The sequence below is a fragment of the Triplophysa dalaica genome, chromosome 12 (assembly GCF_015846415.1).
Source record: "Triplophysa dalaica isolate WHDGS20190420 chromosome 12, ASM1584641v1, whole genome shotgun sequence".
Lineage (NCBI taxonomy): Eukaryota > Metazoa > Chordata > Actinopteri > Cypriniformes > Nemacheilidae > Triplophysa > Triplophysa dalaica.
In genome coordinates, this window is record NC_079553.1 from 12,768,472 (window position 1) to 12,787,282 (window position 18,811).

Here is an 18,811-nt window from a genome sequence, read left to right on the forward strand (position 1 = left end):
CTAACGTTAACTAGCTAAGTAACGTTTTAATCGCTAACATAGCAGATTCATGAAAAAGTACATTGGTAATCAGCATTTTTTTAAACAACTAATTTATTAATGAATCAGCATCAACTACATTATAGAGAATCACTTCATTTAAAGTGAATAAAATATCCTTCTTATTGGAGTTCAACAACCACTGATGAACCGGGCCGCATACCCGACTGAATGTGTTGCGCGCAATGCGCAGGTGACATGAACGTGGAGAGCAGGCATTGGGGCAAACCATTGTGAGAGGCAGAGGAGGGGGAACTCAACAGTTTCTAAATTTAAAAACACATTTTTGCTTTTGTATTTTCTACTAATTACACAGTTAGATTACATTAAAATAAATATATTTATTTATGACATTAGCGAATTTAATTGATCGAGGGGGGGGACAACCCTCGAATAGAGGACACGTCCCCCCCGGGATTTACGCCCATGCAGCAGCATAGTTTTAATATTTAAGAAAATGGAAATATATCTTGCAGGAGCATTCTGTGACTGGTTTACAATAATTCATGATAAGCAGTGTGTTGTGAAAATTCCATCCAGTGTCTGTTAAATTTAAGCAGAAACAAACCTCAGAAATAACATAAATTCACCCAACAGTATTGGAGACTGCGAGAATGCAAAGACTTAAGGTGTTATTCAGTCACACTGTACATTATTCTTTTCACTGGTCCTAAACTACATTTAAAAACTTGCACGTTTAAATATGAATATCCAGTAAACATCCTTTCTTTGCAGTATTCAATATATGAAAACTCCCTGTAAATAAATTAAAATAACAATAATTTCATTTGGGACAAATGTTGTCTATGGTTCACATAATGAAACAAAAATCATTATTTTACTTAGCCTAGACATAATTTTGGAGTGGTGTCTTAAAGCGGTATAATAAATATATATTTGTCAGAAGCAACTGTAAAAAATGACTTTTAACTTAAAAAAATTGAGGAAACCTGCTTAAAACTATAAAGTTAATACACTTCATGCATAATGAAAGAATTAAGTTATGTGAAGTTGACAGATTCTGAGTTATAATGACAAATCATTATGTGTTATGCTCTGCTCACAATTGCATGCTTAAAAGTGCATGCTATGTGCAATTTATAAACACAAACAAGTTATTAGTTTAGTGTCATTCATATCATATACATATTTTATTGTTTGCTAAGATAATATTAACACAACGTTAAGATGGCAATGAATTAATGTTTTATTCTAAACAGAATATATCAGTCCCTTACTTGTACAAAAATACCTGAAAAGCTTACAATTAGAATTTGAGCGCCATTCAGCTATTTACAGAACCAGGTAGAAAACATTCTCAATACATATTCTGAAATGAGGAAATATTTTTCTTTTCGCTTTGTTCATTCCCTGAAACTCATTTGAATTTATTCATGGTCAAAACACTTTTTTTGCATTAATAAAGCATACGCATAGCTTAAGAAATATTATTGAGAGTATGGAAAATATTGTGATCCTATTCATGTGATGTGAAATATAAATGGAAATTCTGCTTTACATTACAGTACAGGTTATGTATTTATTATTATGATTCATAACATGAGCAATTACAAGACAAACGTGTAATTACAAGCAATACTAAATATAATTACACATTAAATGCATGTCTGTATTAAAATGATTCTGAACTCATTTAATTACATTTTAGTTACTTGTGTAATTACAACTTAACACAAATAACTGTAATGTAAAGCGTAACTTCTTTCATCAAACTGACCAACGGTCATGACATATCATCTCAGGCCTAAATTAATAAAGAGAGAGAGAGAGAGAGACAGTGAGAAATAAAGAAAGAAAGTAAGAAGGAAAGAGACGATGGGCGGGGCTTGAGGCACCTGATGCTTTATGAAACAGAGAAATAAATGTTGAAGTGGAAGTTATTTGAAAGATTACGTCAAGAAACTCAAGGGAGAACAGGGAAAGTACAGAGGTCTGGTAGTCAAAGACTTGACAAAAGGACTCGATGTTAGTTTAATAAAAAGCAAAATACAGGAGAAGAAGTCTTGCCGGTCCACAGGACCAGTTTTAAACAGCCTCCGCTTCAACCCTGAGCAACCCAGTTACATTCATTTCTTTTAAATATAAAAATGACATTTCTTTCTTTCAAGGATAAACTCTCAACAGTTCACACGTGTCCTGCCAGCTCCTTTCAACAACAATGGAGAAAACGCAAACATTTCCGTCTTTGATTCATATTAAAGAAATATTTCTAAATTATCTACAAGGCATAAACTTGTTAGCATTTTCATAATAAGTGTAGGCTATTTGCGAACATAAGTGACTTTTTAAAACAGCGATTTAGCTTAATGCTGACCTTCAGTGAGTCCAGTTTTCCATCAGCTCAATGCAAATATAAACAAAATCTTTAAGGTAAAGTAGCACGACAAAGCAACATAAAATAGATTCAATATATACACACATAATCAAATAACAGAAATGCACTAAAACAAGTCAAGTTTCTTCATTTTATATGCCATTGTAGAAAAAAATATCTGCATCCATAAATTCAGTGTGATATCTACAAACATGAACAGCTGAAGGAGGGAACGGAGTGTAGATGTGTCCTGCTGAGCTGCATTTTAAATGATGGATAAAAAAACAAAATGATGAATGTGATTGCACCGTTAACTGTGTTTACCCAGAACTGACATGTGGAAGGTTTGAATTGTTATAAACCTGACTAAATGATGGACTTTAACCGGTAGATTAAGCGCTGAAGGTCCTATGGGTCAATTTTCACACCCAGTAACATACAATAAACGAACCATTATGTAACATACAACATTATCTATGGTAAGATCCGAAAAAAAAGCATAAACCTATGAATGAAGGTGGGGAACAAACTCATTCACTAGAACTGAAGCATATTAAATGTGGTTGCTACTAAAAAGTATACTTAATGAAATGTTAAATCCTCGGCTGGCTGATTGTATAGTTCTTATATATAAAAAAGTCAAGATAAAAAGTCTGAATTCATTTACACTGAGCAAAATATGCAGAAACGTTCAAGTGAATAATCGTAGTGCTGAAAAAAGCCCTGCAGTCTCTTTCTGTGGCTAAATAATTTGATGTCGTATTTATACCTAAAACCCTGTCTGACATGAATGATGTTAGAAAGTTTCATCTTTAATGAAAACTACATTACAGACATCTACAAACTAGACGCTTCTGTTGCTCACCACAATGTGAATTTCATTTCATGCGACTGAAAACGTACACTTTGGGACTTCTATGGCAGGATATTGGAAAAGAATTAGTGTTTAGTTAAAAAATGAGTATCTATCTGTCTTGGTAAACTGAGGTCCAAATATTTGTGAATCAAGATTAGTACTGAACAGTGCTGAGAACAAAAGCTAAACGTAATTTCAAGTAATCTTTAAAAATAAATACATTTGTCAAAAACAATACTTAAAAATGATTGCGTCGTTTGCATTTCTTTACGTAACGCTCTTCTGGGTGAACTTGTAGACGGTGGCTATGCCCTTTCAATCTAGCTTAACACATTATAGGTAAACACTAAAAACATGGCTCTTTCTTTACATTGCGTCACAAGTACAAAAAATATCTCTACAGATCTGTTTGTATCTACTGCTACCATGGACAAGGCAGGATGGAGATTGGAAGCCCACCATGCTGTGGGTGGACTGTAGCCTGAACTTCACAGTGTGTTGTACTGAAGACAATCGTATGAAACGTGTACTGACAGTCAATATGAGGCTGACAGCACATATAGAGATTCCAGTTGGATGCTGTTTTCCTGATGGACTATGACCCAGAGCGGAGCTCCATCGGAGGATTTAGTGGTTATTTTTCACTCCTCTTGGAAATCAAGGCACAGTTCCAAATGTGTGTGATGGGGATGCTATATTTCTGTAGAAATGCTATGTGCTGCTTAGGGCTACTCATTATTAAGATATATACAAACCTGTATGCTGTTTTTCTTAAGTACACCAAAAATATTTTTTCTATAAAAAAATTATACTTTTGTGTTCCACAGAAGTCAAACAGGTTTGGAACAACATACGAGTGAATAGAAAATGACACAAGGCTTATTTTTTGAATGCTCACTGCTCATTTAAAAGGATATTTCACGGCAAAACACAAATTTTGTCGTCATTAATTTACCTGTGAATGACTGTTGAACACAAAAGAAAATATTTTGAGAAATGTCTCAGTGGTTTTGTGTCTATACAATGTGAGTCAATGGTGGCCAGGTTGGTTACCAATGTTCTTTAAAATATCTTTGTTTGTGTTCAACAGGAGAAAGAAAGTCATACAGGTTTGGAATGACATGAGGGTGAGGACATTTTGTGTGTGAGCTATCCCTTTAAGGAACATCAGACAAGTTACTACTCGGTATGGCCAGCAGAGAGCGCAGAAGCTTATGCTTTTTGTTCTCTATGTATTTAACAGTCTGCAAAGGCGTATGCATTAATGCAAGAGACTTGTATGCTCAAAGCCATGAGCAAATCGCCCCAAATTTTACATAAACTTAAATAATAAGGAAGCAATTGCAAAGGAGACCTGCTTTCGAAAAATCCTACTCATCAACTCATTACGGAGAGAACGCATGAATTTAACGGCATTGTCTTTTCACAGTACTCAAAACAACTACAGGCTGTCCACATCTTACAACCCTTTCTAGAACAAAGAAACAATGAAACCTGCTTGATTTCTGAAAGCAACAATTGCCATAGCTTGGTTGTTCCTGGTTCACGAGTGCAAAATAAAAAGTAACGAGATTTAAGAGTGTTCTGACGGTCGTCCCGAAACCACGACACATTTTTCGATTCAGACCGCAGATCCTGAAGAATCCTGCTGGAGGATTGTCCTGAGAACCTGTTCCGGCCACGTTCTAGTGTGCAGGTGGCTGAAAGGTTCAAACGCACACGTTTTTCTCCTCCAGAAGATGTTCTGATTGTTCTTCTGATGTTCTCTCTTACAGACGGAGAGGGGCCTGCGGTGTGCTTTTATTCCAGCCCAGCGGCACAGTTTCAGACCACAGCACACACTACCGCAGTGTTTGTCTTTAGCCACAATCAGGCATGAGGGGGTCATAAGGCCACAGTGGTGCAGGGGTGCTTCAATTTACAAGGCAGAACTCCCCTGTTCAGCGTGTAAAACTCCACCAGCTGGATCAGGTCTGTGAATTTGGTGGCGCCGTCATCGAGGCTCAAGAACATCTGACCGTCTTCCTCACACTTGGGATAAAGAGAACAAAGAGTAAATTATTGTAATTAAATCATTTTACACTGCAAAAATATACAGGAAAATATTGTTATTAAAATCGTCTTTAAGAGTAATAGTATATACAGGAAAATATTATGAGATCTTTAAAGTGGTCATATGGCGCAAACGCGTGTTTTTCTTTGTCTTTGGCGTGTTTATAAGTTGCCCATGCATGTATTAGACACGTAAATTACCCAAATTTAAGTGTCGGAACAAAAGATGCATTCTATCTAAAAAGCAAATGCTCACCGAGACCTGCCTGAAACGTCTCGTGTAACCACACCCCCCACAAATCTACATCAGTTCATGGTAAGATTTGGCTAAGACTGCCCAAATGTAAACCCAAGTAAGGAGGGCGTACAGGTCAGTACAATTGTTTTGGAACCTGATGTTCCAAATATGGTAAGAGGCGTTACATTTCCGTCACACGCTTGCAGTATTCGACCAATCAATACGGAAAATACAGCGTTTTTTAACCTTAAATTGTGTATACATATTTCCTTACAAACAGGGCGTATACAGGATATAAAACCATCAGGGGCTTAGCCTAAAACATTAGGGGCTAATGTAGGGAATTTGGATTAGGTTGTAAGGGGTATTCTTTTCAAGGAAAATATTCATTGCATGAAGTTTTTTATGCAATATAGATTATTAGCAAACACTAAAAAATACATTTAAATGTATTATTCTCAAGGAAAAATGCTTTGCATGAACACATTTATGCAATATATTATCAAACACAAAAAATGATATGTAACTTTATACATCTGACCCATTGCTATCTATGTCTAGCTACGTATGTCAACTGAACTTTCAAAGTTCTTTATGATTCTTTTATTCATGTAATTTTCCTGAAAATTTGTTTGATGGTGGAATCATCACAGAGTATCTTTTACACTTGACTTCAGCCAAAAAAAAGCATATGGTAATGTTTGTAATGTGTTAGTGCTTTCACGTTTATGAGCTGGGCGATAATAATGTATGAAATACATATAAGGAAGTAAATATTTTTTATGTTTTTTACAACTTTAGTTACTTAAATACTGAAAGTATTTATATGAATATATATACTTAATAACTATAATTGATAATGCTTAACCTAATATAAATAAAAAACGAAAGGTTTTGAAGTACAATTTTAAGTAAACATAAACAGCCAGTGGCCTAATAACTGCTGGTGTGACTGAGCTTCTGGCACTAAGACTTGCAGTAAAGCGCGGATCCAGTGATACACGTCCCAAAAAATGTCTCCCAAAAACTGTTTGTTGACCTCATACCCGATTGTGTTTAAAAAAAACTCAACGGACATTTTGACATTATTATGTGTGTATTTTACCATTCAAGCAATAAGCCTGAAAGAAAATATTTCTGCGCTGACAGGAAGCATTTGCTCAAGGATGATGTTTTTTTTTGCAAGGACTAAAAATCAGTATTGCTCCACTACGTTGTAATATATAAGGATATAATTGCTTTGCCCGGTCCTTGGCACTTTTAAAAGACAGCAGCCAGGTAAGAAAGTTTCACACATATAACTCATTGACCTCACAAGAGCGACAGGCAACATCTGTGCATTATCCTCGTAAAAATAATGCTTCACAAATTGAACAAATTCACTTTTGCTATCTTTGCATTGATTTTGATTAAGATTATGCCGCAATAGCAGAAAAATCACAAAAAAACATGCGGTCTTGTTGTGATAATCTGGATTTTTATATCTTGAGTTATATGTGTACATTTCCGTCTGCATGTACTCGCACACTAAAGTTAATACCTTTCTTCGTCTTCTGCCAAAATGAAAGAAGATTTGTTTGTTTCTTGGCACACGCCATTGCCGTTCTGTAGTATTATCTACCCTCACACTGTTATATTTGATTTAGTCGAGCAGCACAACTGCATGGTTTTTTGAAAGGACAGGTTGAAATCAGTCATGTAGTGTGTGTATGTGCGTGCCTGTGTGTGTCAGACGCTGCGCGTGTGAGAGAGAGAGGATCCAATCAGCTTCGTGTACACATGGGTCAGCAGCAAATTTTAAACGTCCAGTAATTGAATTTCTAAAATATTTCCAGGCCAAAACATTCGGGGCTAGATTACAAATATTCGGGCTAGAGCCCTGAATAAATAGCGCTAGCGACGCCCATGATTACAAATAAAACCAACGATAACATTAGTTTCAGTCGTGTCATACAACCCCTTTAAAATTGTCAGGGTTCTGTCAATTTGGTGTAGTTTATTCTTGGTTTTTGTAACAGAGCACTGATACTGCCATATGCACATACCTATTGTCTTGACCCCGCCCATCTTGTTACCTTATTATTGCCAAATAAACAAAATATCCTCAATGCACAATACAGTAAACTCTTACCGGTAAGATCTGGAAATGTTTGATTTTCTGGTGGTGACACATTGTGAGCACAAACGCCTTGGGGTTACTCTGACTGTCTCGTAACAAGAACATTCTGTTGTACAAAAGAAAACTGAGTGTAAGCGTCGACAGTAACACGGTTAATATAGAGCATCTTTCAGCATGTTTCCGATAGTAACTAATGATCCGTACCCATCCACACGGCCTTGCTGATGGATCATCTTGTGGGACTCCTCCCGTGGTATTCGACCGTGAAACCACAACTGAGTTCTGTGGATAACTGGAACAGAGACAAAAATTATGATGACGACTCTACACATTTGATGTTAAGATCTATTTTTGCTTCAGAAGCATACGCTGCATGGCCTCATACTGTCAATAATGTTTTGTGGTAACTTTCTTTATGCAATTGGTTATTGTGAACCAATAATTGTAACCTATACACACGATCAAAACAGTTTTCTTATGATTGTGTTTATTCTTTATTTATTTAGGTTTGACTTATAATGTGTTCATTATGATAAGAAACATTATCCTCAATCATTCTAGAAGGTAAGCAGTACCTATGCTCAGCGATAAGGGATGAAGGGGGCTTGGACTGCCCAGGGCGTTCATCCGCTGACTTCTCTTCTGATATAAAACACAGTCACAAAACACAAAAGCAATAAACGTTCAAATTCTGACTTCAGGACAAATTGAAACTGATTTGAGCTCATCGTAATACGAATGACATCCATGTTATTCAGAAAAATCACTGCAGAATGACTGGTAGAGAAACACATTCATTTCAACACTTACTAAAGAATCAGTTGATAATCATCATAATTAAAATCATAATAAGGAAATGAAAAAAAGATTTGATCAGATCAGATTTGTGGTACTCACTCTCCATGCGTGTCCCTCCTCCATGGCGGCGCACTGAGCCTCCACAGGATTGTCAATCACCCTGCCGATACTCCCTGAGAAATCCATGGCCACCAGAGAGTTCTCTGAAACGCTTCTCTGAAGAACAAGAAAAATAATTATGATCCTATAATGATGGTCTGCCACACGCAGTTTGGGGTAAGATTACTGTACAAATTTTTCTCTCCAAAAAGTATTTAATAACTTATTACTAATTACTTTCTATATCCATACATCAACCTTAATTAGAACTGATTTAGGGATAGACATAAAATGTCTTCCTCCACTCCACTCCATTTTCTACCGCTTATCCGAACTACCTCGGGTCACGGGGAGCCTGTGCCTATCTCAGGAGTCATAGGGCATCAAGGCAGGATACACCCTGGATGGAGTGCCAACCCATCGCAGGGCCATAAAACGTCTTATTTAATTAATTCAAATAAATAATAAATAACTACATAAAATATTCTTATTAACTGACCAAAGTAAAAATGTGAGTGGGATACATTAAAGCATACATTTTGAAGTTAGACTTATCGTTTTTATGTCCTTTCCACTATTGAATATATTACACAGTATATAGTTCAATTACATCAGAAGTAGCTGTATTTAAATTACAGAAAAAATAAGAGTAATCCCTTACTTCACTAAATTAAATTACAGTAACTAATTACTTAGTTACTAGTAACACCCAACACTGACCACATGTACTGTAGGTCCAGATGAATGGTTGTGGTTTTCACTATACTAGCCAAATTTATATTAATTAAACTTATTCTTGAACTCCCTCCTGTGTCTTTCTAAAACAGTCTGGATTACGTAATATCCATAGGACAAGCTGCAGTAATGGTGTTTCTCTGCCAACACTTGAACAATCATTCCATAATGTGACATCATGGCCCACATACTGGCACATGTGTGATTAATGCTCCATCTGTGATGTACAGAGAGAGATTGAGCGACTGCAGGGAGTGGGGTAAAAGAGTCTTACCACGGGCGCTGAGAAATGTGAGAGTAATGCTTTTCGCTGCTGGGGGATCTTGTAGTTTTGATAGAGTAGAATTCCGTACTAGAATGAAGACAAAAGGGAGTTAAATAGACAGAAAACATTCTGCTATTTATAAAATAAAAAATGTTTCAATTCCATAGGTTCATATATTTTCCTCAAATTGTCGGAGTTCAAAAATGCCTTCATTGTTTAGTGAGTCACGTTAAAGGGATAGTTCATCCAAAAATGAAAATTTAACCTAAAGTTGTTCAAAACAGCAGAAGATATTTTGAGGAATGTGCGAAACTAAACTGTTTTGGAGCACCATTGACCACCAATGTTCTTTCGTACTACAGTACACTAAAAAAAAAGTGGTGCTGTATATAGCACTAAAAGTGGTTCTTGGCTCATAATCATAGGGGAACCCCTTTAAGTTCCATATAGAAACATATCTTGGTGCTTCAGTGGTTCTTTAGAGGTTCTTCTATAGTTCTTTGGGACAACTGAGGTGCTACTGCATATAGCACCGCTTCCGTATAAAGAACCCGGTTGAAGGCCGTATCAGATTCAAGTCACTACTGCTTGCCTACAGGACTATCACTGGATCTGCACCGGCATACTTTCACACCCTCATACACTCTTAGACCCCATCAAGAACCCTGCGTTCAGCAAACCAGTGGCGTCTTGTATTGCCTTCGCATAAGGCCAGTAAATCGCTTTCCTGCTCATTCTCATTCACAACTCCTTCCTGGTGGAACATTCTTCCTAACTCCGATCGGTCAACCACATCTCATACAAATTTCAATTAACTACTTAAAACCCATCTCTTCTGTGAATACTTGAGAGACAATTGAGAAAAAAAAGAATATAAAACAAACCCTCTCTCTTTCTCTCAACAGGTAGTGGTTTGGCGTTTGTTGAAACTAGTAACTTTGTTAGCACCTATTGTATTATTGCTTCTCTATGACATAATCATCGCTTATTGCTCCCTGAACTCTTTGTAAGTCGCTTTGGATAAAGGCTTCTGATAAATGACTAAATTTAAATGTTAAGCCCCTGTATGTTTCTTTAGCCATTCTATAGTGCACCACAGTCATCCCAAAGAACCGCTGGGAAACCACTAAAGAACCACTGAAGCACCAAGTTATGGTGCTACATGGCACTTAAAGTGGTTCCCCTATGATTAAGAACTAAGAACCACTTTTAGGTGTGGGTTCTAGATTGGCCAGGAGAAAGTGGCAGGTTCTAGATGACTCAATGGAAAGGGGCTTGATTCTAGATCATCCAATTTAATCATTCCATTACCAACCTTAAGCAGTCTAAAGGCCGTCATCCAGCACGTTCTGCTCTGCTCATCATCCGCACACAACATCCTCAGTTCTTTCAGTTCATTCATCACTTTTTTAGGCTGCAAACAAAACATCAACTGTGTTAGATATTAAGTGTTTTTTATCTAAAGTTACAAAACCTCTGCTTCTATGGTGTATTTAATCTGTCCACATGAACTTACTTTTATGCAGAACACAAAATCCGTCGGTGCATTGTGCAGTTTTCTCTCTGTTATTACTGTAAAGACATTGCTGTCCTCCAGGTCTGCAAGTAGCTGTAAATGCCTGGGCTCCTGTGAACGATCACCCAACAGCTCATGTCATTTAATGGATAAGGGGGGAGAGGGCACTAAAACAGCACTCAGAGGGGGGGGGGAAGGGGGTCTGTCCAGGGTCTGATGGGATTAACAGACAGTTGTATGCAGCAGACTAGTAAAGCCGTGCGTCATGTAAAATCACGGTTGCCGTTGCAGCATTTATTGAAGTTAACCTACCTTCGACATTCCTTTTGTTGAGATGTACAATCCTGACCGTCTTAACAACACATACAGTTTCTTCCACGACTTCCTGCCCATCTCTTTCATATGCAAATATCCCTGGATCTCCGGACAACTGCTGGAGTTTAAAAAGTTCTAAAGACACAAAACAAAAAAACAATTTTTTACAAACATTTTCTAAGAGTGTGAGAGAGAAAAGGTAGACTGTGTTAGTTGCTCACTAACACAGCTGTTAGATGGATGACAGGAGACAACTCTTATCGGGTAAAGAGTCAGAGATGTATGAGCTGACGTGAGATAAGGGAGAGATGGCACGTACCTGTAGGAGCTGAGACGGGGGAATAGTCCCATTGGTCTCCTGACACCACGCCACCATCTGCTCAGGGAAAAAGTTCTGTGGGGAAAAAAATCACAAATATGTCAAGAAACTGTAAGATAATGGATTTATTCTGCTTTGTGCATTTACAGAAAAGTTAATACTTTCCTATGTAACAAAAGGGGGAAAAAACTATTTTAGTCTCCATTATGTTAAGTGTCTCTTATTATTAGTTCAGTGCAAAGTTCAGTGTTCAGTGCAACAAACAGTGATATGAACGCTTTTTCATTAACATAATAACAGCAATGTTATTAAAGGAGTAGTTCAACTTCAAAATGAACATTCTGTCATCATTTACTCATCCTCGGGTTGTTCCAAACCTGTCATCATTTCTTTGTTCTGCTAAACAAAAAGGAAGATATTAGGAATAATGTAGGTAACCAAACCGATCTCATCCCCCATTGACTCCCGTAGTATTTATTTTACTTATTATGGCAGTCAATGGGGGATAAGATCTGTTTGTTATTGACATTCTTCCAAGTATATTTCTCTGTGTTCATCAGAACAATGGAATTTATACAGGTTTGGTTCAACCTGAGTAAATAATGAAGAATTTTCTTTTTTGGGTGGACTGTCCCTTTGATAGACTGACCGTGTAGTGACATGGCATCATCTGATTGGCTAATACTGAACTATACATTTCTGCATATAGAAAAACACGTACAACACTTGAATTTACTAAACTGACACTATAACATTATTCACACTGTATGCGATTTTACTAAAAACATGTTTATACAGGTTATAACATGTAAAGAAAGGTTAATCTGCTTTAAAGTCTTAGTGAACTTAAAAAATACAATGCCTATTTTTTAATGAAATATTGAAGCGTTTATTGTAAATATTTTATTAATCTCTTTTTAAAATTTGTGTGCCCTTTTAATCCTTAGGTAAAATCTGAAAATGAACTTCATTCCTGTAATTTAAAATAAAATTAAATATATATTTTACGGACTTGATTCATATGAACTCTGGTAGACCTCAAAGATCATTTAACTGCTTATTGCTTTCAGTTCCAAAAACTCTCCTGAAAACTAAGTGGGATTGTACATTTTCGGTCACCGCCCCAAGACTGTGGAATACCCTTCTACCTGACATCAGATCTGCACCCTCAGTTGATGTTTTTCAATCATGCATGAAAACATGCGTCTTCTATAGCTTTTAATTGTTGATTTTTGGAAGATGAAATTGTTTTTCTGTTGATCTTGTTGTTATGTTGTCTTTTGTTATGGCTGTACAGTCCTTTGGTCTACTTTGTAGTTGAAAGGGCTCTATAAATAAAGTAGACTTGAGACTATCTTAAATGACAAATGTTAGATGGCTTGGGCGGAGCATCCTTTAACTCCTCCCCTTCAACTGTAAGTCTGCTTCCAGTTCCATTTCAAAGTGCAACAGCTGTTTTATACACCCAATCAAATCCCAGAGAAAGCCGAAAGCCACACCCACTATTATTCTCATTAGAAATTCCATTTCACTCAGAAATGCGTCAAAATACGGATGGAAAAACAATTTAAACCAGTTTGGTGAACATGAAAAAATCTTCAACAAAGAAAAGTGTTTTGTAATGGCTGTTCTTGAAAAAAGCTTATTTTGTGGTTAAGGTGGAATTTACAAAATTAGGTCCAAAGCTTTTTGTTGCATATCAAAAAAAAAGGTTTCAAGATGAATTCCAATTGCCAGTGTCAGTGCTAATCATTTTTGAGTTACACGAAAAATAAATGTGACGCATAAATGATGTGTACTGTAGATCTGACTCATATCTGGCAATATGACTCATGAAATTCATGTGCATTTAAATTTACTTCAATGTAAAATTAACTTCTAACTATCTTATACTGTAAGTAAAGGATAATGAAAATATAAATGGACATTTTAATATAAATATGATTATTAAAAAAGCAAAAGAGTATCAATGATATAGTTTACAGAATACTGATTTTATAGTTTTCTGAATATGCAAGAAAGTCATGCGATAATGTTAATCATGTTCAAATATCTTTATAATCTAATATGTTTATAAAGCCGTCGCAGAAAAAAATAAAAAAGATACTTTCAAGATTATTTTACTACGTACTACTTATGTGTTTAGGTAAAATTATCATTTTTGTTTCATACTGTGAACTTCTAACAATATTTAAAATCAAAATGTTGTTTCTATTAGCATTATTTGCAGAAAATGGAATTTGAGAAACAGGTGAAGATAACAGATCATCTGTATTTTTTCAGACCTCAAATACTAAAAAGATTTAAAACATTACATTACAACAGTAATATTTCTACATGTTTTTAGGAAAAGATTGATTTTTGTCAGTTTTCATGTGTATTGTCATCCTGTCTGAGTTTCACATTGCTGTTGGATGACTTTTTGTCAATCCTGAGGTTTGATTTTGTTGAAATTCTACAGACACTGGACTGGAATAACCACAACACGTCTAGAAATGCTGATTAAATAAACATTTTAAATGGTCTCTTATTTTCTCCTGCGGCTGAATATTACTTATTTTATAGAACATTTGTTAATGTTATTAATGAAAGTTATTAAGTAATTTTAAAAATGTTTTTATGACTATATAGTGGAAAAACTAAAGGAAACTTTCTAAAGTTAGTGGGTTAAATAACAATCTCACAGATTTGCATTTACGGGCAGCTGAATTAGCGCGACCGAATGTTTAAAAAAAGTGTTTTATTAGCAGCCCAAACAGCATGAGGCACGGCTTTCTTTACGACTGACTGAGAGCAAACCACTGAACTGGAACCCTCCGTCATGTGATTTCTGCGTCTAGTGAGCAAGAATGAAAATGTCAACTAATGCGAGTGGGAGTGAGAAAGCGAAACACAAATAACCTACATTTAATGTCATTCATTAGTCACGTCTAAGACGAACTTACCAAAGGACTTTTGAAGAATTCATATTTGGCATAGTTCTTTCTGAAGAGAAATTTACTATCGCTGCTCATGGATGCCTGCACTTGGACGACTAGTTCATGGTCTTCTAAACATCTTTCTGTGGAATGATTGAAAAAAAAAAGAATGGGGTCAAAATGAGTCACACACACACGTACAGCGTTTGGTCCTAAATTCGTATTACACGATTGAAAAGGTCTGTGACAAAATGCATGTCTGAAACTGAAGACTTGGACGTGGTGTAATATTTGCATCTTGAATGACATCATTGTCTGTTAGCATTCATCCACGCAGACAAAAAATAAACAGGGTGAGCGATCCCTGGCTGATGAAAAGACAGTTTGTCTGGAGGAGAGAACACCCCCCCAACCTCTCACTCCCCCACCCCCCTTCAGCTTAACCAACAGAGGGACTTTCTGACTAACAAACACAACATCTGATCTGTGCATACATCCTTTCCCTCTTGCTTTCTTCTTCACAATCGCTCTCTCAACAGTCTGATGGATGGCAGGACTAATGCGACCCATGACCGGTGAGAAAACCCCTGAACGCACACATGAACCGCACACATGTTCTTGATCGGACTGTGGAGCCGGACAGAGAGCTTGCCTGGCAACAGGAAGGTATTGGGGGTAGGGTCGACTCAGCCCTAAACACACAAAAACTCAACAATATACAGTGAGTGTGCTAGGAGTCACATTGCATGTAAAGTTTAAGGGTCAGATTTAGTAGGAACAGATCCGTGACCATGGAACACATACACGCTGTAGTTTGTACAGTGTAAAGTATGGGAGAAAAGCAGAAGACACGCACACTTTAATCCACTTTACAACGCAGATCTGGTTTATGACATTTCATCACAACACATTCATCTTAAAGTGACACTTGGAGATGCAAAAGTACTCGCTCTGCTCCATCAGCCCGCTGTTCAATATTTGCCTTAATAAAAAGCGAGTCGGGCGTTGTAGAGAGATGATGTCATTCTCTGCTTAACCACACTTCACACTTTTCCAGCACAGTGGATCCATAACAAATGAGAAACGGACATGCTTAGGCGGTTTAAGCATTAAACCGGCCTGTGTGACGAATATAAAATGCAGAGCTGGTCCATCACAACAGAAGAACATCCACATTTGTTTTTAAATGCAGTATTTATGCTATAATAGTTCTGAAGAAACAATAAATCGCAGTACTTGAATGCAGAGGTGGGTAGTGACGCGCTACATTTACTTCGTTACATTTACTTGAGTAACATTTTGGAAAATATGTACTTTTACTCTAACTTGATTAGATTTCTAATAGAAAATCTGTACTTTTACTTCATTACACTGTGTGTAACATTGAACAGTTGGCAAAACCGTTTGAATTGGTTCACAAATCAGTTCAAATGATTTGTTCAGCTCGCAGGACGATCTGAATCATCTGAAGGAGCGGATTACTCACTCCTCGTAGCGCGAAATTTAAGAAAACGCAAAACACAAGCGTTGGATGAAGTGGATATGAATCTATATCCAACCAATCAAAACTGCAAATGTGTCATATTGTTTGCCAGCAATGATAAATGCCCGCCATATGCGCGCACCCTCCGCAACCTGTTCGTCAGACACAGCAACATGAGCGCAACCTGTTTGACGCACAGAGACGTGGGCTTGCAGAAATATATATTTTAAGATATAATTTAAGAACAGAAGGAACTTTGATTGGTTGATGGGCGTGTGGTTCACCGTTTACTGTATGTTTTCAAGTAAAGCATTTCACAACACACACATGTGTGACACAACATCAGAAAGCATAAGTTTGCTTTGAGTTTAGTTAAATGCGTTGTAAATGCAAAACTCTGCAGGTTCACTTAAGTTTGACATGGTCTATATTATTCTAAATAAGTTGTAGTTGTGCAGGGTTCATTGACATTGGGACTAGATGAAATTTACAGAAATGTTTGTCTATTCTTTAGTCTCTGTGTGTATATTGCAAAGATATCTGCTTATTATGATAATATTGATTAAAATATAATATAAAAATATTGGCATTAATATTAATTTTATGAATGTAGGCCTATATAATCAGATACAAAGTAACTAAGTAACTTTCTACTTGAGTAGTTTTTTCATTGCGTACGTTTTATACTTTAAATCAGGTAATTTTTAAAATAGTGAATTTGACTTTTACTGGAGTAACAATTTCTCTAGTTACTTGTACTTTTACTTGAGTAAAGATTTTGGCCATTCTACCCACCTCTGCTTGAATTTTATTTAAATGTCCAGTTTTGGGTTTAATTAAAATGTCTCCTGGATACCAAATACTGAGCTTGCAGAAAACAGACACAAGGAAATGTTCTTTCTTTTGAATAAATGCTGAGACCGGAGCTGGCTGTTATACTTTTTACACCATTGAAGACTGATGTGAAGATAAATGTTAAATCTAACAACATTCCGGCAAAACAACGTTTCTGAACATTTTTGTTAGTGACCCTGAATAAAGATATCTTTAATAGCAGAACATGTTCTTACAGTGCATGGAGCAAGTTGTCACAAAAGGAGCTGCTATTAAACAGCCCCTTATTGGATTTCCAGCAAAAATGTTCATTAAAGATTCAAAACGTAACTAAAACATAAAGGTAAAAGGAACTGTTTTTGACCACAATTATTGTCATAAATTCATAAATTGTACACATTAATAATATTTTCACACTTGACAATATGTTCCCCAACCCTCTCTGCTGAAAAAACAATCCTCACAGAAATTCTAATGGTTTCTATTAAATTACCATAATGAACCGTTACCTTTTTTTTAATTAAAACTATTATAAAACTTCTTTTTGTAGTGTTTTTTGGGCATTATTCCAACAGGATTAAGCTGCCAGATAACACCTCACCGACATAATCCATCACATACCAGTAGGCACCATTATACTTTCCATTAAAACCAATACCATTCCCATTGTAATCATTAAATCCATTACAATTTTACTGTGTTTTGGGCAGGCTTAAGCAAGGCTTTCTTCTGAGAACACAGCTCTTTTTTAGTTTGGTCATATATCCTATACAGAGTTGGCTATTACCTGCAGTTAAATGGTTTGTTTTTTTAGTTCATCTGTTCACAAAACAACTGCTAGAAGAAACACGCATTTGTGTAATTGGACTCACCAAACAAACACAATTGGTGTCCTTTAGAAATGAGCTTAATCTCAAATAGAAAGTATTCATTGCCACTCATTGGAAAACCGAAAGTAAAACTGTATGAGAAAATGCAAATTAAAAAGTTGGATTTTTGTTTGCTAAACAAAACAAAAGTGGGACTGGAAAAAAATCCTATCACATACTCAGTACTGAACTTCCTGTATGACTTCAAATATTGTGCCATTGGTGAGCCCAAAGCTCACGCTACAGGTTATTTGAGGTGACCAATTAACACACAGCACGATGGAGATTTACCCACAACATGTGCACGTTGACAGTAACCCTTCGTGACAAAAAACACACTCACCATATCTGAGCTTTAAAACGACCAGTGACTGGCTGACTGGAAAAAAAGGCTATTGAGCCAAATCATATGCAACCTACGATATAATCATGCATAGTAAGCATGGCAAAAAAGTTAGGGAAAATCACTTCCCAAGCCATTGGATCAAACTCTAGGGTATTTTGGCAAACATTTGCGTTTCATTTGAAAGAATGCAGCCAAATTAAATATATGCCAGCATGAACAGTTTATTTGACAAACATCTGCTGAAATTCCTGTAGCTCAATTCATAGCCCCATGCAATGCAAAGGGCATAAGTTCAACTTGGGATAAAAGCATCTGGCAAATATGCAAATAAATTTTAATAGAAATTTGGAACCGAGTTAGACCGCCATTTTGATGTCAAACGATAAATCTGAACTACTGCTTTATACAATTTAATAAAACTATATGTGACAACATAAGTCGTTTGAGCGACGAGTTGTGACGTAACCATTTAGTAAAGGTGAAACTAACTTCCTCTGTGTGAAGGAATTTCCCTTCAGCAACCATTAAGCAATTGCCATCCGCCTAAGGACATAAAAGCATGAATCAAGAAAGTCAGTGGCCTTCTTCACGTGGTCATCATCGATTTCAACTCCGACACAAAGACCCTGTAATTACAACATCTAAAGTGGCTGACGCACACACAGACACTGTGAA

General features: G+C 36.4%; 1 protein-coding gene across 9 annotated transcripts in view; it reads right to left on the reverse strand.

Moving 5' to 3' along the window:
* Positions 1-1,196: 1,196 nt before the first annotated feature.
* grb10b (growth factor receptor-bound protein 10b) overlaps positions 1,197-18,811 on the reverse strand; it is a 73,072-nt gene continuing 55,457 nt past the window's right edge. For 7 of the 9 annotated variants that reach the window (XM_056762046.1, XM_056762047.1, XM_056762048.1 and 4 more), the window contains 12 exons: positions 14,632-14,747; positions 14,475-14,522; positions 11,687-11,761; positions 11,365-11,502; positions 11,053-11,163; positions 10,852-10,950; positions 9,546-9,623; positions 8,537-8,653; positions 8,215-8,281; positions 7,844-7,931; positions 7,652-7,745; positions 1,197-5,261 (listed from right to left, as the gene is read on the reverse strand). In XM_056762046.1, the coding sequence (XP_056618024.1) occupies positions 5,115-5,261; positions 7,652-7,745; positions 7,844-7,931; positions 8,215-8,281; positions 8,537-8,653; positions 9,546-9,623; positions 10,852-10,950; positions 11,053-11,163; positions 11,365-11,502; positions 11,687-11,761; positions 14,475-14,522; positions 14,632-14,747 (1,178 nt within the window). In that variant the 3' untranslated portion in view covers positions 1,197-5,114. The remainder of the gene's footprint in view (positions 5,262-7,651; positions 7,746-7,843; positions 7,932-8,214; positions 8,282-8,536; positions 8,654-9,545; positions 9,624-10,851; positions 10,951-11,052; positions 11,164-11,364; positions 11,503-11,686; positions 11,762-14,474; positions 14,523-14,631; positions 14,748-18,811) is intronic. The other 2 variants (XM_056762051.1, XM_056762050.1) reach the window with 1 other exon arrangement.